At 39.8% G+C, this 25,639-nt stretch overlaps 1 protein-coding gene across 1 annotated transcript in view; it reads left to right on the top strand.

Annotated features, from left to right (window-relative positions):
* Window positions 1-25,639, top strand: part of MAGI2 (membrane associated guanylate kinase, WW and PDZ domain containing 2) — a 966,486-nt gene that overhangs the window by 828,796 nt on the left and 112,051 nt on the right. Inside the window, exons 19-22 of the mRNA XM_077746976.1 lie at window positions 4,206-4,391; window positions 6,287-6,440; window positions 11,943-12,162; window positions 13,429-13,572. Coding sequence (XP_077603102.1) covers window positions 4,206-4,391; window positions 6,287-6,440; window positions 11,943-12,162; window positions 13,429-13,572 — 704 coding nt within the window. The remainder of the gene's footprint in view (window positions 1-4,205; window positions 4,392-6,286; window positions 6,441-11,942; window positions 12,163-13,428; window positions 13,573-25,639) is intronic.

Here is a 25,639-nt window from a genome sequence, read left to right as displayed (position 1 = left end):
CATTCAATGTACTTACACGTGTAGGGAAAATGCCAGTAAAGAAAAAGTGAAGCTGTCTACAGCTGCCAAGAGTTTTAAGCACTGTTTTTATTAACGTACATGCCAATAGAAACAATTTTAACAGAACAATGTCAGATACTTCCAGTTACAGGCACACTTTTTTAAATTGTGTACTCACTCACATTTTATGTAAGCCACTCAATCATTCTAGGTGGCTTTCAGAGAATTTATTTCAGTTTTCATTATTTAATTTTTGTCTTTATTATTTTAGTTTAGTTTTTATTCTGTCTGCCACAGTAAAGTGAAAATGGCCTTGAAACCAAGAGTTATCATCATAAGCAAATAAATATGTTTACAATGAAACTTTCATCTCAAAATCTCAAGCAGTATGCTAAGCTGTTCTTAAGCTGAGCCATTCCCTCAGTCCTTAATAACCTGGCATATATCAAAAAAAGGAGGGAGTATCTCTAAGGTTGAAGCCACAGGCATAGGTTTGAGTCTTGGTTGTGACACTTCTCTGTTTTCTTAATAATAAACTAAACATTATTATTATACTTTCAGCTACTTCACACTGTTGTTATCAGGATTTAAAATAAGTGCATAGCACAGTGCCTGGATATTAACAAATGATAAGTTATTGTTTTGTTTTAATTGTTATTGAAATCATGAAAGCGTGTGTGTGTGTGTGTGTGTGTGTGTGTGAAATCTGTGTTTTGAAACATGTGGGGCTTTATGCCCGAGAGATTCTAAATAATGCACAGTAATGGAGGGGTGTAGAGGCATGGATAATTCAAAATAGTAAATCATCCAGATACTAGCTGTATGTGTTTTAAAGTATGTTTTTAAATTTCATTTCAAATGTATTTCTAATAACCAAAGAAATGATTTCAAATAAAAGAATGACACAATGATGTGAAGTCCCAACTAAAAGGGATCTGAGGAGCAGTCCAATTTCCCTCTCCCTGTCTCTCCTCCCCCTTGCCTTCCTTTCTCCCCTTTCTTCTCCCTTCCTTCTCATGTCCTGCCTGTCAAAAGACAGCTGCCACAAAGAACCAGCTTCGAGCAGAGTTTCTGCCTCCCACTCTCCCCTGGACGAGGGCCACTGATGAAGTGTTTGTGACTTCCTGCTTAGAGGCAGGCTGCACTCACCAAATAAAAGCACCAGGTGCTCATGAAGCAAGCCCTTGCATGGAGGAAAGAGACCACAAAGTCAAGAGACACAGTGTGGTGCAGTGGTTAAGAGCAAAGCCTCTGGAATCAGGCCAACTGGGATTCTAAGTCTTGGTTGGACTCTGTGAGTTAGGCAAATTGCTAATGACTCTGTGGCTGGGTTTCTTCCACTGTAAACGTAATGATAATGCTAACTGGTATCTCACATTTCTTAAGGATTAAATTATATATATTTTAATGTAGTTGTAATTGTGTGTGTTCAAGACTCAATGCAGATAATGAGGACATCTGTATTATACTAATTTCCCTTTAAATAATAGTCTTACTTACAAGTTGGTGTTTTCGTACAGAGACCTGCAACATCTTTTTCATAAAACCAGATAAAAACAAACAGGATGCTTGGCCTCATCTAGCATCTGTAGAATCCCCCAAAAAACATCTCTCTTTCCCAAATGGAGGTGTTTTCTGTGCTGATACTTAGGAGATACTGTTGTGTTGTAAGCAAAACATTTCTTTAGTTTTAACAGTATTACAGGTTTATCCCATGTAGTTAGAATTCAAGTGTATACCTATATACAAGCACACATGCATATCAATAGTGATATCAGAAACATCAAAAAGATAATAGTAATAAAGAAAATGAAAGAAAAGTTAATAGTTCTAGATCAATTCTTACATCAGTTACTGTTCTAGTCACTTCACATGTGACAACCCATTTGATTCTCAGAGCCATCCTGTGAAGTCAGGTATATTATTACCCCAATTTTACTATTGCAAAGCAAACTCAGAGACATCAGGTAACTTTCCAAGGATCACATAATGGATAGTAATAGACATGTTGGAAACCAGGGATGTCGTGTCATGTATTGACTGTTCCAGGACTATTAAACATGAAAGGGGGCAAGAGAAGGAATAAATGTCACTCTAATTATGGTAGAAAACCAAAGAATTTACAGTACCTTATTTTTTTAAATAACCAAATGAATGAGTTCTTATTAAATTTCTGCTTGAGAAGTACATTGTCCTGAGAGTCTATGATGATCTTTAGTATGCTTTAAGTAAGGCGCTCTTAATTAAAGCCATTAGTGCCTGTAAATAAACATTAAAGATGAGTTTTACTTCAGAAACACCAGCTCAGCCAATATTTTCATATGCTGTCTATAACCTTTCACAATGGAAATATGATCAAGGCTCTGGTTCATTAATTCACTGATTGTCCTTCCTTACCGTGGTTATTAGCTGATGTTCTGCCTTTCACTGTAACACATACATAAGATTGAGAGTTCGAGGAGCAGACATTCCTGGAGCATAACAAATGGTGGAGTGTCTTTGTCTCTTTACACAGATAAATCAGTACCTGACTTCCTTGGGGAGAGAAATAACACAGAGTAACTGAAGGTGATTTCCTGGCTGGGGTTCCCTATCTCGAAGGGAGAAAGGGAAAAGAACAGGTGTCTAGATTATAACCTCCTTGGGGAAGGAGGGGGTGGTCAAAGGGACATCATGTGCCAGTGATACCTGAGCCCAGAAATAGTTAATCTGGTAGGCATTCAAACATTTACATTGAATAGAAGTCAACCTGCTAAAAAATCTTTATCCTCATGTACCTGGCTCTCCCTACACATACACACACACACACACAGAGATAAGTTTTCATTGTTCTAAAGAGACATATTCCAAAATTTATCAATTCTAATATACATCTTAATATTTTAAACATCTAAAAAATTATACAGGATCTTACAGTCGATGGAGTGTCATTGTTTAATTGGCAGAGTTTTGTTCTTTCTCTTTCTTTCTTTCTTGCTTTCTTTCTATCCATCCTTCTTTCTTGGGGTACCTAAAACAACAGTTTTTCATAATGCCATCTTAGCTTTGATGCAATATATTATGCATCATATATTAGCAAGATCTCAGCACCACTTAATAAATTAAATCAGAAAGAAGAAATAAGATTTGAAACCAGCATCAACCTTGAAACCGAAGCTTAGTAGATGATGGGAAATTGAGCATAGCTTCTTCACCAGTTGTGACAGCCCATGTTAATATAGATTTCTCTCCTTCCCTGTTCTGTTTTCTCAGTAAAATAGAGAAAGGTAGAAATTGAATTCTTGGCATTTATTGTATCTTTCTGAAACTGTGTATTATTGTGTCTACAGTATGATCTCACAGTAACTTATGCCTATGGTTATCAAAATTTTGTATGTATTAGGGGCGCCTGAGTGGCTTAGTCGGTCAAGCGTCCGACTTTCGCTTAGGTCATGATCTCGCGGTTCGTGGGTTTGAGCCCCGCATCGGGCTCTGTGCTGACTGCCAGCTCAGAGCCTGGAGCCTGTTTCAGAGTCTGTGACTCCCTCTCTCTCTGACCCTCCCTTGCTCATGCTGTCTCTCTCTCTCTCTCCTAGAAATAAATTAAAAAAAAAAACATTAAAAATTTTTTTGTATGTATTAGAAGATTGAGGAGCTTCTTAAAAATGTGTGATTCTCACCTGCTCCTGGACGTTTTGATGCACAGGATCAGCGTAAGGCCCAAAGAGCTGTATTTTTAATCCTAGGGTGATTATGATACACCAAAGTTTGAGGACCCCTAGTCCATGTGTTTGGAATTGGTCTGTCACTGCACAGAAATTGAATTTAGAAATTTCAATCTCAGTGGAATGCACGGGACCACATTTAATGGCATGATTATGATTTCAAAAGGCAAGTTTACTGATGGAAGAAAGAATTCTGACATCACATTTTTTCCCTGTGGGGCTGGATCCAAAGATAAAACAGTAATGGGGGGCACCTGGACGGCTCAGTCGGTTAGGCTTCCGGCTTTTGCTCTGGTCATGATCTCACGATTGGGAATTCAACCCCCACATCTGGCTGGCTGCTGTCCGCGCAGAGCCCACTTCAGACCCTGTCCCCCTCTCCCTACCCCTCCCCTGCTTGCGCTTTCTCAAAATACAAATAAAAATATTAAAAAAGAAAAAAAAAAAAAGAACAGTGCTGGGAATACTCCTGATATCTGATTCTGTTGCGGATTGTTTTAGCTGTGCCCCATAAAATCGGACGTATCATCGACGGCAGCCCTGCAGACCGCTGCGCAAAGCTGAAAGTGGGAGACCGGATCTTAGCGGTGAACGGCCAGTCCATCATCAACATGCCTCATGCAGACATCGTGAAGCTCATCAAGGACGCTGGCCTTAGTGTCACCCTCCGCATCATTCCTCAGGAGGGTGAGTGCCTGAACCTGGCTGCCACGATGGTGGTGCCAGCGTGTCTGAGGTTGATTCTTATTTCTACTTTTGCAAAAATCCAGCATCTCTTGTAACCCATATCCTGTTTACTCAGTACCGGTTTCATTCAGAGATCAAGCTGTGTGGCATTATAGATAAATAGTGTGAATTTCAAGACACTGGGTTATTCAATCATTCCCTGTGGTCCCGGGAGTACTGTGTTTATGGTTATATTAAACCAGAACCCGTTCAACAGAGATGATAGAGTTACAAATCTGAAGAAGAAAAAAAGTGTATTCATGTTAACAGTTAAGCTCTGGAGGATTCTTCAAAGTCAGATTGATTTTGAAAAGCTTGAGGAAGTTTTGTGGTATAAAGAGAGCTCATTTAGAAAATGTTGCATCTGATAAGAATTTTAAATTCCCACTTAGTGTCTTGAATTTCTCTGTATAAGGACTCCCCCCTGAGGCTTGAAGAGTAGTGAGGGGTACAACTCATTGCCATGCCTTGAAGGCCAAGAGGATCTAAGAACCAAGTCACCATAAAGTCACCGTTTCTCAGACACTCGTTCATTACTGGTTTGTAGCTGCTGACTCATTAGTGATGCTCCAGGTTACAGTCCCCAGAGCTCACTGGTGAGTGGTCGTAACCTCCCACATGGAGAGTGATAGGTCCACTCACCTTGGTCCCCTCTCTTTTCCTCAGTCTCCTGATATTGTCTTGGGGCTATCTGGCAAGCAGGCACAAAATAGTCACCTGAATTTCAATATAAAACAGTGGTTCTCACCTGAGGTGATTTTGCCCCCCGGGGGATGTTCAGCAAGGTCTGAAGACATTTTTGATTGTCATGATTGGGGTGGGGATGCTATCAGCATCTAGTGGGTAGAGAGCAAGGATGCTGCCAGCCATCCTACAGTGCACAGGCCAGCCACCCCCCCTCTCCATCAAAGAATTGTCTTGGCCAAAATGTCAACAGTGCTGAAGATGAGAAACCCCGCAAGTGGAAAAGAAATTTCAAAATTTGGACTGTCAGACAAGAAAGGGGACAAGTGGCCTGTAAAAGAACAGATCACCTCCCCTTTTATCACCCAACCAAATAAAAAGAACAGAAGGGAAAATGACTGTGGTGCTTTTAATCTGTTATTTGCAAACACCATTATGTATAAAATATTCAATGGAAATTAACTATAAGCAAGGTTGCTCACTAAAAATCTGACTCGCTTTTCAGTTTTCCCCAGTCTGAAATATGTCTGTCCTGTTTGTATTGCATTGTATACAGATAATTTCAGTTGAGAATGTGATGCTATTACAGGAAACGCCAGGATGCTCTTTTAACAAAGAACAACCGTATGGACATTCTTCTATACAATGTTCTTTTTCTTTCTGAAGAACCACAGAGTACCGGAGGTGATTGAGCAATAAGACTAACAAGCAACTAGAGAGAATGTTATGAAAAGCATTTATTTCCATTATGGTTACTTCCTTGTCCAAACTTGGGACTGTCATTACAACCAAAAAGTAGAGGCTCAAATGTTTTCTCTCAGTGGGCAGCACTGGAAAAATAGAATATGTTTTAGAGCTTACTCCTTTGGATTATTTCATTGTTTTAACCATTTTTTTATTGTCATCTTTTCTGCTGAGAAAATGACAAGAGACTCTGTTTAACCTTGTTCAGCAACACTTATAATTCATGAAATAGTACTATTTCAGTGAATGGTATTGGAAGCTAATTGGATAATTAATAAGTTTTATCTGCCATCTTAAAGCCTAACAGAAACTGAAAGAACGAAGCCTTGAGTCATCTGAGGAGGCAGAGAGTTAGCACCTCTGGCCACCTCTTGTCCTTTATTAGATGCCAACCTGATTGCATTTGCCGCTTTGGCTCCCCCTTGCAGAGCTCAACAGCCCAGCATCGGCGCCCAGCTCAGAGAAGCAGAGCCCCATGGCCCAGCAGAGTCCTCTGGCCCAGCCGAGCCCGGCCACCCCCAACAGCCCTGTTGTCCAGCCAGCTCCTCCTCAGCCACTGCAGCTGCAAGGACATGAAAATAGGTAAAGTCTCCCATGGCTCTTCTGATGCTGAGAAGTGAGGGGGGTTGGGAGAGGAAGAGTTTGGGGCAGGACACAGGCAGAAGAGAAACTTTCATAAAGTAAAAATTGCCAGGTGCTCCTTTCTGTGATTTTGAGATGGTGTGGGTGTCATATGTGTGGTTTTATTAGCAAATACAGGGTCTGTTCTTCACAATAAGAGAAGCTTTCTTCAAGAAATGATGAGCAAATATAGATCAGTAGGGGTTACCTAGCTGAAGAGCATATTGAAGAGACTTCAAAGTGAATAACATATATGAAGGCCCTTTGGCAGGAGGGGGCATGCAACTGTGGAAAGGGTGGAAATAAGGTCAGCGTAGTAAGGGAAGAGGTCAGGGAGTGTGGTTCGAGATGAAGCACTAAGAGTGGTAGGGACCCACCTATAGGAGCTTGTAAGCAGGTTAATTTTTTTTAATGTTTTAGTTTATTTTTTGAGAGACAAAGGGAGACAGAGTGTGAGCAGGTGAGAAGCAGAGAGAAAGGGGAACACAGAATCCAAAGAAGGCTCCAGGCTCTGAATTGTCAGCACAGTGCCTGACATAGGTTAACACCCATGAATGGGAGATCATGACCTGAGTTGGACACTCAACAGACTGAGCCACCGGCGCCCCAAAGATACTGATCTTCAGTGTAATGAGAAGTCATTGAAGGGTTTTATTCTGAAGACTGACATCAATGGATTTGCTTTTCAAGGCCCCCCAGTGGGCCACACAGAGAGCTGACTCGGGGTTGGTCAGGGATGGATGTAGGTTAGGCAATTAGAGATGGCTGCTAATGTCCTCAGATCAATGAAGATGGTGGCTCAGAGAACAATGGTGGTGTGGAGAGAGGAGAGTGTGGCAAAACTTGAAGCAGTAATAAATGTTAGCATTTTTTACTGCACTTTGCCTTATATCCCCCCACTCATGATCTAATGAGGTTCTTCCATTCCACATCATAAACTAATATAAGTAAGGCACTTTGAACTTCCCGGGACAAAAGGATGCCATATAAAAACAACATTCTAGGGGCACTTGGGTGTCTCTGTCAGTTGAACGTCTGACTTTGGCTCAGGTCATGATCTTGTGGCTTATGGGTTCAAGCCCCACGTTGGGCTCTGTGCTGACAGCTTAGAGCCTGGAGCCTGCTTCAGATTCTGTGTTTCCCTCTCTCTGCCCCTCCCTTGTTCACACTCACTTTTTCTCTCAAATAAATAAACATTTTTAAAAATTAAAAATATATAAAGGGGCGCCTGGGTGGCTTATTCGGTTAAGCATCCAACTTCAGCTCAGGTTATGATCTCACAGTTTGTGGGTTTGAGCCCCATGTCAGTCTCTGTGCTGACAGCTAGCTCAGAGCCTGGAGCCTGCTTCAGATTCTGTGTCTCCCTCTCTCTCTAACCCTCCCCTGCTCATGCTGTCTCTCTCTCTCTCTCAGAAATAAATTTTAAAATTTTTAAAAATAAATAAATAAAATAAAAATGGCATTCTTATTATGCTTCTTAGTATGAACTTGTGTGTAACAGGGAGCCTGGGTAACGCTGAGCCATTAAAGAAAGAGATGAAGACACGTTCCCTTGTTGTTTTCCCTCTTTTGAAGGAGAAAAACAGAACAGCCCACAGGAACATCTCTGTGTACAAAATCCTCACCGGTCTTTTCCATAATTCTAATGTTTTCTGAACATCTGCTTCCCAGCTCCTGCCTCCCATGTTGGGGAAGATGAAGTGAGACTCAGATTCCAAGTCCCCGAACTCTGTAGGTCCATCACTCACACAATTGCAAAGCAAATATTTTCCCTGTGCCACAGGGGCTATTTCCATAAAGCCCTGTTCTACTCAGGAGTTCCCTCATTTGCTTTCACAAAAAAGTAAATGTCTGTTGTCCTCAGCTGTTTATGGGTTAAATATATTCCACTAAGAAAAAAGACTAAAGACCATAAAGCAAGCAATAGGGAGGTAAGAATTTGACAACCTGTAAGAGTAAGTCCTAGGTGTCTCAGTAATAAGCCACTGATGTGTTTGCCTTCGCCGTGTGCTGTTTCAACAGATTGCACGGGCTTTCCCCAGGATTCACTTCAGACTCAAGAGGAAGGGGCTGAGCGCATGCAGCTCCTGAACCAGCCTCAGACTCCTCTTACGGTTCTGCCTCTTCTTATTAATCTCCCAGCCGCATTTCCATCTCACCTTTCCAGAGTCAGATTCCCCCGACATGGGCTCTTGTTTTCAGCCTTGGGGTGGGTAATCTCACCCCTGTCGTGTTATAGTTCAGCAGGGACAATAACATTTGGGTGAGGCCACTATCATGTTTCAACTGCCGAGACTCGTTGGCCCCTACCAGAGAAGCCAGGATCTTTGTAATGTTTTCTTGTCCTGATTACACAGAATAAAATATTTCCCGGCTCTGGGATTAGCAGATTGACCTGATTCAAATGTTTATAAATCACCAGCATATTTTCCCAGAGTTCTTAGCTAACTTTGCTTCACTGATATTAAAAGCCTGCTCTTAGAGAGCCCTTCCTTGGCACTGCGGTTTCCTGGGTTAACTGGTGATTGTTAGTGGGTGGCTCTTTACATATGAATGAAGAGATTAATAATTTTACGGATACCAGAATCATTCTCCTAGCTGCATTTAAAGATGGTCATGGTATCAGGAGTTCTTTATTTTTCTCTAGATCAGGCTAGAGATGTCTCCAAGATAGCTTTTATGCCAATTACCTCGTGTGCATTTCCTAGAGGTTCATTTGTACAAGAAGTGCCCACCTAACTCCATGTCAAATTGAGCCAGTTTCCATGTTAAAATGGGATAAAATTAAATGACAATCTGCTTGCAAATATTCATTTTAGGAGTTAAAATGACTATTTTATCCTGTCTTATTTACTCTCAGTTTGGCTTCCTACTGACACCCTGCACACAGCTACTTATTTCTCTATCCCTTAACATCCTTTTGGTATATGCTCTGGAAACAAAATCATTTTAATATGGACATAAGCAAAACAGTATTCAAGGAGAAGTATTCACTGGAAACAACAAAAGAGCCATTATATAATATATTTCAAAACTAAGTATAAATAGCAGAGTTCACCTTCCCCAGCAAGGGCAATTAGTATTTGGCTGCATTTTATTTACTTATTTTTAATTTTTTAATGCTTATTTATTTTTGAGAAAGAGAGAGAGACAAAGTACAGGGATGGGGAGGGGGAGGCAGAGAGCAAAGGAGACAGAATCCAAAGCGGGCTCCAGGCTCTGAGCTTTTAGCGCAAAGCCCGACACGAGGCTCGAACTCACAAACCATGAGATCATGACGTGAGCTGAAGGTGGATGCTTAGCTGACTGAGCCACCCAGGTGCCCCTTGACTGAATTTTAAACAGCAAGGTCAGTAGAAGAACACTGGAAATTGACTTCTTTTTTTACAGACTTTGAACCCTACATGCTTAAGGCTGGAAGGAATTCTTCAAAGGCCCAAATGAGGCAAAAAGCCCACTGCAAGATCCTGTACCACATGGGCTTTGTTTCTTAGTTCTGGAACTTGTTCATATCATAAAGTTCTGCCAGATTTTATCTCTAGAAATCTGGTTTTATTATCTCTACAGTCTCTTTAATAATGGAATTAATAGCAACAAAGAGTTATACCGATGACCTTCTTTCATGAATGAAGGAATTTTAAAGAGGCTGTATTTTTTTAAGAATCCTGAGTTTCCCTTAAAATAAAGTGTTTCACAAATTCAAAGCAACATAGTATTTTTCCCAAGCCGCTGTATCATCATTGAACAGTTAGCAACACTCATAAAAACTTAAGTATATTTTCTTCATTAAAGACTCTTCAATGTACAGTTCAATGTAAAATCCTGACACACAGCATTGGTGTCAAAAGCAGTATGAATGCCAGAAGGTAGGCTTGGATGACAGCCGTTGCATTTTAACGGTTCCTATTCTAGGCTGTTGTGTAATCTTTGGGGAGACTTTACATTTCACCTTCTTTGGCTATACCTCATGACACATCTGCTTAGAAATGTGGCACATACTAGATATCGCATACTACTACCACGCAGATCATGAAAATAAAGTTACTTGTGCCGTAACTCAAAGCAACATGACATCTAATCTACCAGACAAACAATTTCTAGAAAGGAATCAACACATGCCAACAAATGCCAGCCAGTTCAATTCTTTTTGTTTCATTCATTCATTTGTGTGGTTAAACATCTTATTCAAAGCATATTGAAATAATTCTGTTCTCAGTATACACAATCCCAGTAGGTGAGTGGACAACTTGCTAAGGTATGAAACAAAGCCTAAATTCTGCAGTTCACAAGAGGAATGTGTCACTTCTGCAGGGTTAAGTAACAAATGGGACCTGCTCAAAGTGTTAATTAAAATAACATCCTTCCAAAAACTCCAAATAAATACATCTATTGATGTCTGTGTACATTTTTGGTGTATCCTCACCAAATATCAGATTGCACTAATGTTAATTGTTCAGTTGAGTGATTTTTAAAAATTTTTAGTAGTGGGGCTCCTGAGTGGCTCAGTCAGTTAAGCATCTGACTCTTGATTTTGGCTTAGGTCATGATCCCACAGTTGTGAGATCGAGCCTAGTGCCAGGTTAATGTCTGACTGTGTCTAATTGATAAATTAAATTTTCTCATAAGTTTGTAGTATAGGAAAATACATAGTGTACATAGGGTCTGGCACTATCTGCAGTTTCAAACAACCACTGAGGTCTTGAAATGTAAACCCCATAGGTGGTGGGGGGCAACTGTGAGTAATATGTTGGATAAATGTTGGACATAAACATTTTTGCCTTCCCTTTCATCTTAAGGCCATGCTAGTATCTGATAATATCATCTGATACTAATCTGATAGTTAGAGTCTAGTATTTGAACTCTATGTAATATGTTTCTACTCTTAGCGATGACCCAATGACTTTCTCCTTGACTTATAGCTTGTGATTATACCTTGCTATCACTCCTTTAACCTCTATAAGATATTCAAAAAGACTCAACCACGCAGGTTAAAAAGGCTTTAATTATATATTCATAGAGTATTTAGAGATCACTTGGGTTGTGCTTTCATAAAGTAATGAATGGTGTGTGGGGAAGAGAGAGGTTGAGAGAGTTGGTTTATTAGTGTTGAGACAGACTGATACTTTGGGATGTATAGTTAAGTGTTTAACTCCCTAGATTTGCTACAGTTGTATAAGATTTTAAATAGCCAAAGTCAAAGAGGGATATCCATAAGTCCTTTTCCACAAAGTTCTGGTTGAGCCATCATGTTTACCTTGATTTCTCAAGGAGCCAAATGAAAAGTATACAATATGGCATTTGTCAAAGATTTTAAAATAATGCTTATCGTCTGTGATTTTCTCAAATTCATGAACAAAAGGACCACCAAGAGATGCGGCCCGCACATGCCTATAGGTCATGTGATCATTCTAATCTCCTTGGAATGCTGAGACCTCAAGGTAAGCCCCATGTCCATTTATTTAGTTACAGGTCGGAAGTGAAAGCGCGGCAAGATGTGAAACCAGACATCCGACAGCCTCCATTCACGGACTACAGGCAGCCGCCACTGGACTACAGGCAGCCCCCAGGGGGGGACTACCAGCAACCCCCACCTTTGGACTACAGGCAGCCTCCCCTGCTGGACTACAGACAGCACTCCCCTGACACCAGGCAGTACCCTCTGGCAGACTACAGGCAGCCCCAGGTACCCCTAGGGCCCTATTAAATTTCTATGTAATAGAAATTTATTTTAATAGAAAATATTATCATTATTTCTATTCCCTATTAAATTTGCTTAATGGGCAAACCTGTAATTCACACACACACACAGATACATACACATGTACACACAGACATGCACATAGACACAGACACACATGTACACACAGAGACACACAAAGAGACACAGACACACATACACACAGAGACACACATGTACACAGATACACACAGACATACATTGTACACACGGACACACAGACATGCATATGCATGTGTATACAGACACACATGTACACGCAAACACACATGTATACAAAGAGACACACATGTACCCACACAGACACGTGTACCCACACAGACACACATATACACAGAGAGACACACATGTACACACAGACACACACATGTACACACACAGACATATGTACACACAGATAGACACAGACACACACATATAGACATAGACACGTACATACATGTACACACAGAGACACAGACACACAGACACACAGAGACACACATGTACACAGATACACACAGACATACATTGTACACGCGGACACACAGACATGCATACGCATGTGTATACAGACACACATGTACACACAAACACACATGTATACAAAGAGACACAAATACACACAGAGACACACATGTACCCACACAGACACGTGTACCCACACAGACACACGTATACACAGAGACACACATGTACACACACAGATATATGTACACACAGATAGACACAGACACACACATATAGACATAGACACGTACATACATAGACACGTACATACATGTACACAGAGAGACACACATGTACAGAGACACACAGGCACACATATGCACACAGACACATGTATACACACATAGACACACATGTACACACACACAGACACACACGACTCTAATACATTTATTGATGGTGTTCAAAAGCAGAGAATGAGGAAGCACAAAGGAGTGATAGTATCAGGCCTATACGCAGTCATTTTGTTTGCCAAGTAAACGATGGATACCAAAGTAATCAAGCTCCACTGTAGTTCTTTAAATGACCGAGGAAACTGCATTCAGATCTGCTTGATGGAATTTTATCTTGCGTTTTGCCAGATTGTAAAGTCAGATTACTTGTTCTCACAATATAGTGTCATTTGGGACACACTAACTGTAAGAGAGAAGGAGAACAGAGAGACTGACCACAGAAGCTACTCTGATATTAAACACCTGTTTACTCCATTCTCCACCTCTACAGGATTTTGATTATTTCACTGTGGACATGGAGAAAGGAGCCAAGGGGTTTGGATTCAGCATTCGTGGAGGAAGGGAATACAAAATGGATTTGTACGTGTTGAGATTGGCAGAAGATGGACCAGCAATAAGAAATGGAAGGATGAGGGTAAGAACAGTCTCTTTTATAGAATTGCTTTATACTGAAGGCAGACCCCACAGTGGGATGGAGTGCTGATGCATGCAGTCAAGCAAACAGTCGCAGCATGGGGCCTGCCTTCTTTCTGTTGCATGACTCCATTTTCTAAAGGTTTGGTCAAACGCTATTCAAGAATTGTTATTACCTCTCCTTCTGCTTACACCCTCCCAATTGGCAAATCTCATTGAAGTGCTTATTATATATACCTTCACAAAAAAAAAATGTACAAAGTAACCTAAGAAATAGTTCGAAATGGAAACAGGGATCCATAATTTTCCCTATGACTTGATTTTTTTCCTCCAAGTTTATTAATCAAATGGTTCTATGTTTCTTTGGAAATACTTTTGTGTTAACTGGACTTTTGGCTTCAGTATTGGAAAGAGGGGGACTAGACTTCTCGGATACATTTTGTCCTTAAAAATGGTGGCAGTTAGAAATTTTCCAATTAGAGTATAAGTTCAGGTGGATTTTTTAATTGAATAGAGATTTTGAGGCATCTGGTTGATGGATAAGTGACCATCTAAGGGTACAAAAAAAAACCAACCTTGATAGCAATATAGGATATTAGTCAGTGTTTCTTTTTTCTCTCTTCCTCTCTTTCTGCAAAATGGCCATTAATAAGCACATAATAAAGATTAGTCATTATAAATAAAATCTGAAATTCATTCTTGCCCTCCCTCCTTGCCCTTTAAATTAATACAGAAAAGCTATAGCCCTTGGCTTCTAGAAACTTCAGTTTTGTGCTGAGCTGCACCAACCACTTGCTCCCAGATAGCTGAATGAATCTTTTATTCCTAGTGCCTACTCTACCATTTCTGTGATTTTCATTCCCAAGTCACTGAATCATCCACAGTACAAAGGTGGAAAGAACATAAATCATGTCAATGTTTCTCCCTGCCTTCACAATCCTTTGACAACTGGGAAGTATCCAAGTTGGAATTTGAACCCAGGCAAGGGCTGACCCTGGAGACTGACAGCCCCCTGCCCTGATCCAATGCCAACATCTGCTTACGCCATCTACATATGGTTTTGGGAGAGGCCTCCACATGGTTTCTTGGCTCCCAGCTTCCTTAAAAACAGAAGGGCACTTTTTTTAACATATTGCAAAACTAACTCACAAGTGGTTAAATAAAACAAAATTGTTGTAGTGCACGTGAAAGCAACACAACACAAGGATCATGAGTGAAGTCACCAGAGCCCTATGAGAGAGGATAGCCCACCTGCTCCCACAGTGGACCTCAGAGGTGGCCTGTGTGGCTTCCAAACAGTGGCCACACTTTTTAATAAATGGTCTAAATGTCTGCTTGATACGTACAGTACTCCCAAGGCATAGGATACTAAATATAGGAGTACTCTTATGTAAAAAGAATATTCTGGGGCGCCTGGGTGGCTTAGTCGGTTAAGCGTCCGACTTTCCGACTTTCGCTTGGTCATGATCTCGCGGTTTGTGGGTTCGAGCCCCGCGTCGGGCTCTGTGCTGACTGCCAGCTCGGAGCCTGGAGCCTGTTTCAGTCTGTGACTCCCTCTCTCTCTGACCCTTCCCTGCTCACGCTGTCTCTCTCTCCTAGAAATAAATAAAACATTAAAAAAAAAAAATTAAAAAAAAAAAAAAAAAGAATATTCTTTCTTAGAGAATCAAAGCCTGAGCAGTAGTTGTCAGCATGGTCCCTGGCATCAGCATCACCTGGGAACATGTTACAAATGGAAATTCTGAGCCCCACCACAGACCCACTGAATCACCTACTTTAGGATTGGGGTCACCAGGCTAGGTTGTGATTCAGCTCCCTGTGAATCTGATACAAGCTACAGTGTGAGAGCTTCTAACTGAGCCTGAGGGAAGCTGACCTGACATAGGTATGACAAAGATAGGAGGTGTGTGGCTCAGGCCTTGTTAATCCCTCCTAGATCCTGTCTAAGGAGATTTTCATCCTGTCCCAACAGTTTACCTGGGGTTTCTAAATCCATGTAAACACAGATTTAGAATTCTGTAGGCAGGTGCTCAGTTTTATGAAAGATGCTTTTTCTTCTGGCAGCTGATAAAAATGAGCTCTCTACCTGGGTTTCAGAAAATGGTATATTCCCTTCTTTTCAAAGATTATAAACATAAGCAGTATTTTATAATTTTCCATGCCAGTTTTATAGAGCAACCTATTCCTTCTATGTACAGTTATCTAAAAGGAATTGTTATGGCCAGTTTTAGATAACATGGTTTAGTTTATTTGAGACTATAATATATACACTTCTAACATTTAATTTTCAAAGAAAAGGAGCCACTTGGGAGTCATAGAAATTCCATGGATAAAATTTTACTGGTTGATTTTATTTCCAGTCTTCACATTAAGGCTGGGAACTTGGCAGGGATGGATGGAAGACTTTTTTCTGCTCTTTACAGATAATATTCACTACTCAAATGTTTTGAGTTTTTCTCACTCATGGATTCTTATGGCACCAGGGGAAAATTTGTCCATGGTGACAAACTGTATGTCAGGGACAGCTTTATCATGTAAGTTCAAAGTTGAGCTTATTATCTGCTGTCAGAATGAGGTAAATATTTGCATCTTTGTAGTTGTTCCTGATCATAGCAAGTTAATTCAGATCTTATTTTAATGTTTCTTATCAAAAATTAATCATTTAAGCTAATGTTTTCTACCTTCATTTGTGCATATCAGTAATTGGCAATAACTTGTAATTCACAGATGTGCTTAAATTATTTTGGCAAGGACCAGGATCGATCAATATTTGTATGACTCAGTGGTTTCATTATTTTAAACCAATGCGTAAATAGGATAATGTATTAGTTACCAATTTGGAAATTTTACAGTAAAATTCATTAGGGACCCATTTTTCATCTTATAAATTTCCTCCTTGATACCACTGGGGGCCAGATACATACACAGATCTTAATTATCTGTGCAGATGATGTTCATAAGGCAGCACTACACTCCATAAAACTCCATGGGTATTATGGTTTGGTTGTAAAGTTCCAAGACTCTTGAGAAAAGTAGGTGGACTACACATTCATGGGCCATTATTAAAAATAAGCTCAAGAAGAAGAGAAGCTAGCACAGAGTTCTTCCCAGCCTTTAAAACACTCTGGCACATTTCTCCTTGTTAATGTGATTCCCTCACCTTCAGTCTTAATGCATCATTTCCTCTATTCACAAACTAAACATACACCCACTTCATGATTTGGAAAAGATTATATTTTCCCCCGTTTTCATGATCAGAAACAGAAGGAAAAAGTCAGGTGATGATCTGATAATACCTGTGCATCTTAGATTAAGCCCACCATTATGTAATTGCTGAAATTGCTTGTGAAAGAGCTAGATGATTCTAGAAAATCATTTCATGTAACAACTAATGAATTATTGAGCCTTTGGGTTAGGGGTGTAAATAATAGCAGTTTTTAACTCTTAGGTGATGTACCAGTTATTAGCCTCTGAATCTGAGACTTTTCCTGGGTGTTTTACATTTGCCTTGTTTCAGGACAGTGGTGGTGTGTACCTATTTAGTAGTACAGGAAAGCCAGGCACAGTAGGGGCCAGAGGAGGTGGGGAGCCTGGGTGTAAGGGCATCCTTCTCACACTGGGGATTCTAAGAAACAGTGGCTTGGATATGTATTTTTAAAGCATGTCCTTAGGCATCCAAGTGATATCCCAGGCATCCAAGAGAAGTGACAGTGACATTTTCACTCAGAGGTTCTTTCATGAACCTGGTGGGAGACAAGTAGACATATCCCAAAAGTGAGTCCCAGGTGAATGATCTCACTCCAGACTTTCTGGGCACCTGCCACAGTAAGAAATATCTTAGTAGGGAATCCTTGGCCAAATAAACTATTTGGCTTTGAAATTGATTAATGAGTACCGTATAAGATATTTGCTTTTCCTTCTTAGAAAGCATTATGTGTTTATTTTTTGTCAAATAAATATTTTCTTTCCAATTGATGAAAAAACAGTCAGATCAGGTAAGGATCCTGATAATGTGCAAGGTCAATGGCTTTCCCCAAAATATGAGTACATACCAACAGCAAACCATGATCAGAAAATAGTGGGGAAAATGAATGGTTCCTTCCGAGGGTCAGAGTTACAAGCCAAAATCTAGATAAAGGAGAGAGGATAAGAAACTCTTTTTCAGAAGATCAATTGGATGCTAATTTAAAAGAGAGGTTCTAGGATCCTTTGTATCTGAAACATATTAGAGTAACTAAATAAAGACCTAAAGATTTACTAAAAAATATGACTGTCTCAAGCTCTTCTAAACCCTCAGCCCTATTCTCAGCCACCCATATATGCAAATATGGTATATTTGCTTTATTAAACTTAGAAACATCAATTCACTTTGTTAAACTTCAGTTCCTATAAAGTAGGAAGAATGATATCTACTTTATAGAGTTGTTGAGAGGGTTTAGAAAACATATCAGGATGTAGTCATAATTTTTTAAGTTCATTTATTTATTTGAGAGAGGGAGCATGAGCAGGAAAAGGACAGAGAGAGAGAGAGAGAGAGAGAGAGAGAGAGAGAGAATCCCAAGCAGGCTTTTCTTTGTCAGTGCAGAGCTTGATGCAGGGCTTGAACCCATGAACCATGAGATCATGACTTGAGCCAAAGTCGGACCCTTAACCAACTGACCCATCCAGATGCCTCCATGGCTTTTTTAAGACAATAGAATGAAGTATTAGTTTGTGGGAAGAGAAAGGAATTTAGGTTAGTAAGATATATCATGGAATAGAATTTGAGTAAAATAGTGCAGTTAGAATAAATACCAAGAAAAAATATGTGGATCATAATTATGTGAAATATTCACTTTGTGAGGAGAGTAACAAGTTTTGACAATTATTACTAGATGGCTTTCCAACACCAGTTAATACTCATGTATTAAAAGTTGAGGAAACAAGACATAATCTGTAAATGCAGAAAATACAGGGAATGGAAAATAGAACCATAACTATCATGTCTGATTGCTTTTCTTCAGTCATTTGAGAGGGCTAATGTCATAAAAGAAACACAAATGACATACAGATTTTAAGGCAAAGTGTAAGAAATTATTAGAAACTATTAATAGATATGTTATAAAAAATAAGAGTCTTTTTAAGTTTATAAGATAGTCTAATAAAGTTGGGAGGAATAAAATTTTTGTAACTGATGAATAAATCTCTGATACAAAGCTCTTAGGTATACAATGTAATTAAAAACTGAAAATAAATAGGAAACACAGGCAAAGAATAATGAATATACAAAATAATTTATGGGTGAGGCATAAGATCTCTTAAAAATCATGAGACATTTGGAGGAAAGTATAGTAGGTCTAGTCACATACATAAATAAAGTCTGAGAATAGAGTTAAAAGAGAATCTGAAAGGAGATCAAGTTTGACTTAGAAAAGGCAAAACATTTTCCTGTTTCTATAAAATGTAACATAGTCCCCATTTCCATAAAACATACTTTCTATTATAAAAAAGAACATAATTTTTTTAGCTTCATCACCTTAACAGCAGTGTAACAATTGTACATGCCTTTTTAGCACTGCATAAGCTTGCTTATAAAATGGCTTACCTTCTTCTTGAAACTCATACAACACATGCCCACCTGCAGTGGGCCTCTGGGTAACCTAAAATATCTTAGTAGACTGAACAATGTGCAAAGTAGATAGTAAGCAATATCTTTTCATCTAGTTTTTATATAAATTTCAGTTAGTTAACATATAGTGTAATAATAGGTAAATATGTAGTAGTACAAGTGCTGGATCGTAGGGTAGTTCTATCTTTGAGGAACCTCCAGACTGCTTTCCACAGTGGCTACACCAGTTTGCATTCCTACCACTAGTGTTAAGAGGGTTCTCCTTTCTCTGCATCTTTCCCTGATAGCTGTTTTTTAATGTATCACCTCTCCTTCTGGGGTCCAGAATGACTAGCCTGTGACTACAAAATAAAACTATTCTATTTTACATATTGTTTTTATTAAACATAAAACCATTTAGAAGAAGATTTCTAACATATTTAGTAGGTACAAATACCAGCAATGATTCAAGCACCCTTGTGTGCTTAAAAAACAGAAAATGATCAATCTCCCATGATTTATCATCCTACCTTCACATTCCAGCCCCCAGAAGAACCACTACTTTAAACAAACACTTAACCATTCCTTCTAGTTTTACTACATATGGGTGTATCTCTCAACTATACTGTTTCATTTTGCACACTTTATGAACTTTATATAAATGAATCATAGTACACATGTTCTTCTCTGTGGTTTGCATTTTATACTTCATATTCATAAGACTCATCCAAGTTGATGAATGAAGCTATTGTTCATTTATTTTCACTGTTGTAAATCATTCCATTGTATAAATATGCTACAGTCTACAAGTAGCTATCCATGGAGATTTGAGATTTTCCATCTCAATGGACATTTGACAGTTGTTTCTAGCTTTTTGTAACTAACACGACCCTTATATATATTTCCTGCTGCACATATGCAAGAATTTCTCTAGACTAGACTATATACCTAGGTGGGCACATATTTAACTTCACAGGATAACAAAATATATTTTCCTAAGTGGTTATACAAATTTATACACATACCAACAGTATAAAAGAGTTTCCCCTACTGTATATCCCTCCTTATTAAACTTGTATTTCAAGCTTTTAAATTCTGGTAGGTAGAAAATGGCATATTGTTTAGGTTTCAATTTGCATTGCTTGATTGCAATGGCGTTCATCATTTTTTTCTTATGTTTATTGGGCTTTTGTGTTTTCTCTTAGATGAAAATGCCTACTCATATATTTTCCCTATTTTCTTTTGAATTGTTTCTTCTTTTGATATTGATTATGGAAATGTTTACATGTTCTTGGTGATGGTTTTTCATCGATTGCTATGTTGCAAATATCTTACTCCAGTTTATGATTTGTAGTTTCATTTTCTTTATTACGCACTTTGATAAACAGAAACTTTACTATATAATTGACTTAATTAACCCTTTCCTTTATAGTTTCTACTTTCTGTGTCATCTTTAAACAAATTAGTCCCTAACTCATATTCTTGAAGATCTCCTATATCTTTTTCTAAAAGTTTTATAGTTTTGCTTATCATTTCTAAATCTTTAATCACCTAAAATTGATTTTTCTGTAGTAGTTTAAGGAAGAAATCCAATTTCAGTTTTTCCATATGGATAACTCCTTGTCACAGCATCATTAGTTGAATGTTCTCTCATGTTTCCCCAATCTCCAATAACAGCCCTATAATAAATAAAATTTCTATATGCAGTGTTCTGTTTATAGATTATTGGCACTGTTCTGCTGGTCTGTTTGTGTAAGCCTACACTGATACTATACTTATCTACCTTTTAATAAGTCTTGACTTTTGATAGAGTAACTGCCCATCCCCTCATCCCCAGACACACACCTGAATTCTCCAGGAATGTCTAGATGTTCTTGGATCTTTGTTTGCCCTTCCATATAAATTTTTAGAATTTGCTTGTCCTAATAGGATTTTTATTGGAATTGTTTGGAATCTAAATGTGAGAAAGCTTTATAATATTTATAATCTTTATAATATTGAATCTTTCTATCCATGAACATGACATAATCCATTTATTTAGGTTTTTCATAAACTGCTCAAAGTTGTATAGTTTTTTTTTCTGTAACATACCTGCAGATATTTTGCCAGATTCATTCTAGGCACTTTGGTTTTTTTTGCTCTTATATATAATATTCTTATTTTATTTAAATTCAAATATAGTGTAATATTTCTTTCAGGAGTAGAATTTAGTGATTCCTCACTTACATATAACACCCAGTGCAAGGGCGCCTAGGTGACTCGGTTAGATGTCCAACTTTGACTCAGGTCATGATCTCACAGCTTGTGAGTTCCAGCTCCATGTCAGACTCTGTGCTGAAAGTTAAGAGCCTGGAATCTGCTTCATATTCTGTGTCTCCCTGTCTCTCTGCTCCTGCCCCACTCAAACTGTCTCTCTCTCTCTCTCTCAAAAATGAATCAACATTAAAAATTAGAAAAAAGAAGAAGAAAAGAAAAAAACATTCAGTGCGGAACATAAAAAGTGCCCTCGTTAATGTCCATCACCCATTTAGCCCATCTCCCCACCTCCTCTCCTCCAGCAACCCTCAGTCTGTTCTTTGTATTTTTTCTTATGGTTCGCCTCCCTCTCTCCGTATCTTATTTTTCCTTCCCTTTCCCTGTGTGTATCTGTTTTGTTTCTTAAATTCCACATATGAGCAAAATCATATATTTGTATTTCTCTGACTAATTTTGCTTAGCATAATATATTCTATTTACATCCACGTTGCTGCAAATGGCAAATTTCATTATTTTTTAAAGCATTTTACTCCTTTTTTATTAATGTTTTATTTATTTCTGAGAGAGAGACAGCGTGAGCAGGGGAGGGTCAGAGAGAGAGGGAGACACAGAATCCGAAGCAGACTCCAGGCTCTGAGCCAGCTGTCAGGACAGAGTCTGACATGGGGCTCGACCCCACAAACCGTGAGATCATGATCTGAGCTGAAGTTGGACGCTTAACTGACTGAGCCACCCAGGCGCCCCAAAATTTCATTCTTTTTGATTGCCAAGTAATATTCCAGTGTGTGTGTGTGTGTGTGCACATATACCATATCTTATTTGTTCATCAGTCTGTAGACACTCTTTCCATGATTTGGCTATTGTTGATAGCACAGTGGGGTGCATGTGCCCCTTTGAATCAGAATTTTTGTATTAATAATGTATGAATTTAGGGTTGTGGTTTTGATATGTAGTATGTTCAGGATTTTAAGTACTAAATATATTTTAATTCCTACTGTGATTTCTTCTTTGACTCGCAGATTATTTAGAAGGTGTTTTGTTTTTGCTTTTAATGTACAAGGATTTTCTGGTTCATTGTTTGTTCTTGATTTTTAGTGAGTCTTTGCCCCTGCTACAACCCTATCAGAGAACCCCACGGCCAAGGGGCTAAGTCTGCATGATCCCAAGGCCCTCATTATGCACCCACTCCTAGATTCTGGGCAGAAAGAACCATGGTGTCCTCTGCCCACTTTGCTGCTTCAGCACTACAGAAATTCTGCTTGGCCCAAGGTCTCAGAAAGAGGGGGGATGGTCGTACATTCACATCCCTGCCTGGACTGGGCAGGGAACATGGATGTGTGAGGCATGGAGAGTCCTTGCCCCTTCTGAGGAGCAGCCACTACTGGCTGCTCAGAGAGGATGCTGCATCCTCCTTCTAGGTCTTTGATCTTTCAAGAGAAAGCAAAAAATTTTAAGAATCAACCAGACTTGAAAAACATTATTTTTTAATTTGAAAAAGCTGTGCATGCCAGACAAACTAAGTCTGCAGGCAATGTGTGGATCACAGCTACCTTATTTTTCTCACTGTTGTAAACAGATACTAGGGCAAGAAGAAGGTGGAATGGCTGTGGGCAGGGAGTCTGAAGTGGTTCCTGCACCAGCAGGTGTGAGTCCCAGTGCAGCCAGTCAGAACAGTTCCAGCGTGCCCCGTGTGCTATTAGAAGACACTACTGTGGAAGTGTCTGAAATGCCTTAGAAATGGGCATGCTCAGAAAACCTGCATAAACCGCTGCTCTTATGCCTCATCTTTGTATTTGAAATTTTAAAGTTGGTTTTCATTCCCAGGAAACTTATTTTGATGGCTCAGATTCCTTTGTGCTTCTCCACTCCAGCCAGATGTAAGAGGAGTTTTCTCTGGAACGGGACACATTTAGGAGTCTGCAGATATCTGCCAAATGCTCAGAAGAATCCTACCTTATCTTCCCCAGGACCAAGAGTGCTTGTCTGGGCCATAAATGTGTGGGCCTGCCCAGCTGGAGGCTCTTCCTCAGTTTAGGGAGGAGCCCTCTTCATATCTTGCTCATATTCTGCCATCGAGCTTGAATGGCATGACATAGTGTCTTGAATTAATTTGCCCTTGCTTGGATCCAGGGAAACAAAGCAGCAAGGCTGTCTCCCTGGCAACAAGAGACTCCCTCACACACAATTTCCCAGCAAAAAAAGTTGGTAAAAATAGCAATATACACCCATCAGTGGGTCTATCTCAGTTTGAAGCCTCTGGTCATTGACAAATATTAAAGACCTATGCTCACTTCATTTGTTTTCAGTCACCTCATCCAAGACATTTTCATTGTGTCCAGCTCACTCAGTTTCTTCCTTACCCTGACAACCCTTAGAGGGAAGTTTTTACCTGTCTTGTTGACTTCAGAGCCCATTCCTTTTCTTGCTCCCTTTCCTTTTTCCACAACCTAAAGGAAATATGGGACAGTGAAAAGAGCCAGAGCCTGGCAGACCTCATATTCATATACTGGCTCCCTGGCTCTGACCTCGGACAAGCTGCCCTGTCAAAAGCCTACAGCTGCTGAAAGCCTCAAATACCAGCCTCCTCTGGGCAGTTTCAGGGGCATGCACACTGGGCGGGAAAGAGAAAGTGTCCTCCTGGCCAACAGGACCAGTCGAATCAGGCCTAGCAACTCAAAGAATGACAACATGTCTTCATCTCACACAAATTATTTAACAGAGTCCATTTTACTCTTCTGTAAAATGGGAATAATATTTTCCAGGAAGGACAAAGTGCTTACTTCAATATTCCTGAGTTTCCTCCTATTCTTCCTCCCCCTCCTTCCCACCAAGGTCTGTACTTTTATATGCAATCTTCTAAGCCCAGAGCTACAGAAAGCATTTTTAAGTGTGTATGTTAGGAGGTTATGAAAGCTTTCAAATACCTATCACCTTGCCTCTCCCTAGTCTGTTAGATAAGGTGGACTCCTTCTCAAGACACACATCTGATCTCTCTGACCGTTGCTTAAAACCCTTCATTGACACTCATTTCTTTCAGGGGAAAGACCAGAGTGCTGACAAGGCTGTGTGTACCCTGCATGTTCTGGCCCCTGCCTCCCTCCCTCAGTAAGATCCCCACGCTTCCTCCTGCCCTCTAGGCTTTTGCCCATGTTGGCCCCACCCGCAATGCTCTTCCCTCCCCCTTTCACCTGGTTAACACTTCCTCATCCTTCTCATGCCAACTCAAGCATCTTGTCCTCAGAGAAGGCTCCTCTTCTCTCTCTAGTCAGGTCACATCTGCCTGTCATTGGCTGCCACTTCTCTGTAGCTTTTGTCATGATGCTAATTTTACATTCACGTGTGTGATGATGTTATGAAATAAACCCTGTGAGAAAGGAGCCATGTTGCTCTGCGCTCCCCACTGTACCCAGGGCTCAGCACTGTGCCTGGCACATGGTGCACGCTCAGGTAATACTGACAGCTGGATGAATATGTGAACAGAGGCTTCAAAGTCCAGAACACCGCAGGTGTGTTTCCTGGTTCTGGAAGTTAACTAGGTGTACTCACTAAGTACACGGCCACAAAGGCACCTGATGAACCAGGATGTGGGATTTTGTAGATAACTGAGTATATGAAATATATGCTGCAAATTCAGTCTAACTGTCTGCTTTTTATGCCCTAGCGCCTCCCTGTAAATCTACCATCCTTTTCGGAGTACATTTAATTATTACAGATTTTGCAGTATCAGTGAGGTAGTGTAGTTATCATGCCTAACACTTTTTAAATGCCTTTAATCTTAAACTGTGTGACATTTCACATCTTGTTTTCCTCCTTTGTAAACTCCCCATCACCAAATGTGAATGACATAGCAGGAATAGAAATAAAGCAAAATAAGGTCAAGCTAGAAATAATGAAGAACTTCAAAAGCATGAGGTATGCAAAACATGACAGCATGAAGGGTTACAAGACAGGTGTGCCACAGCCTATTAGAAAGAATGCACAGGAGAGCAGGGCAATCGGTCGAGTGATAGGAAAGCCAGAGCTTAGCAGAATATTCGAACCCTGCAGAGCTGAGCCCGTCAGTTCAATGCAGATAGATGAGCTAAGGAGGCTGATGAAATCAAGCGCATGAGAGAAAAGAGATAACCAAGTGCTTAAGAGAGGAAAGAGCAGTCCAGCTGGAGAAATAAAACAATCGTCTGGGCTTGGGTAGATCGTTTCTGGGGCCCTGCATTGCAAAAGTTCA

Source organism: Crocuta crocuta, unplaced genomic scaffold, assembly GCF_008692635.1.
Source record: "Crocuta crocuta isolate KB4526 unplaced genomic scaffold, BGI_CrCroc_1.0 scaffold396, whole genome shotgun sequence".
Taxonomy (NCBI): Eukaryota; Metazoa; Chordata; class Mammalia; order Carnivora; family Hyaenidae; genus Crocuta; species Crocuta crocuta.
The sequence above is the reverse complement of the archived record's forward strand: the minus strand, read 5'-3'. Positions and strand labels throughout refer to the sequence as shown.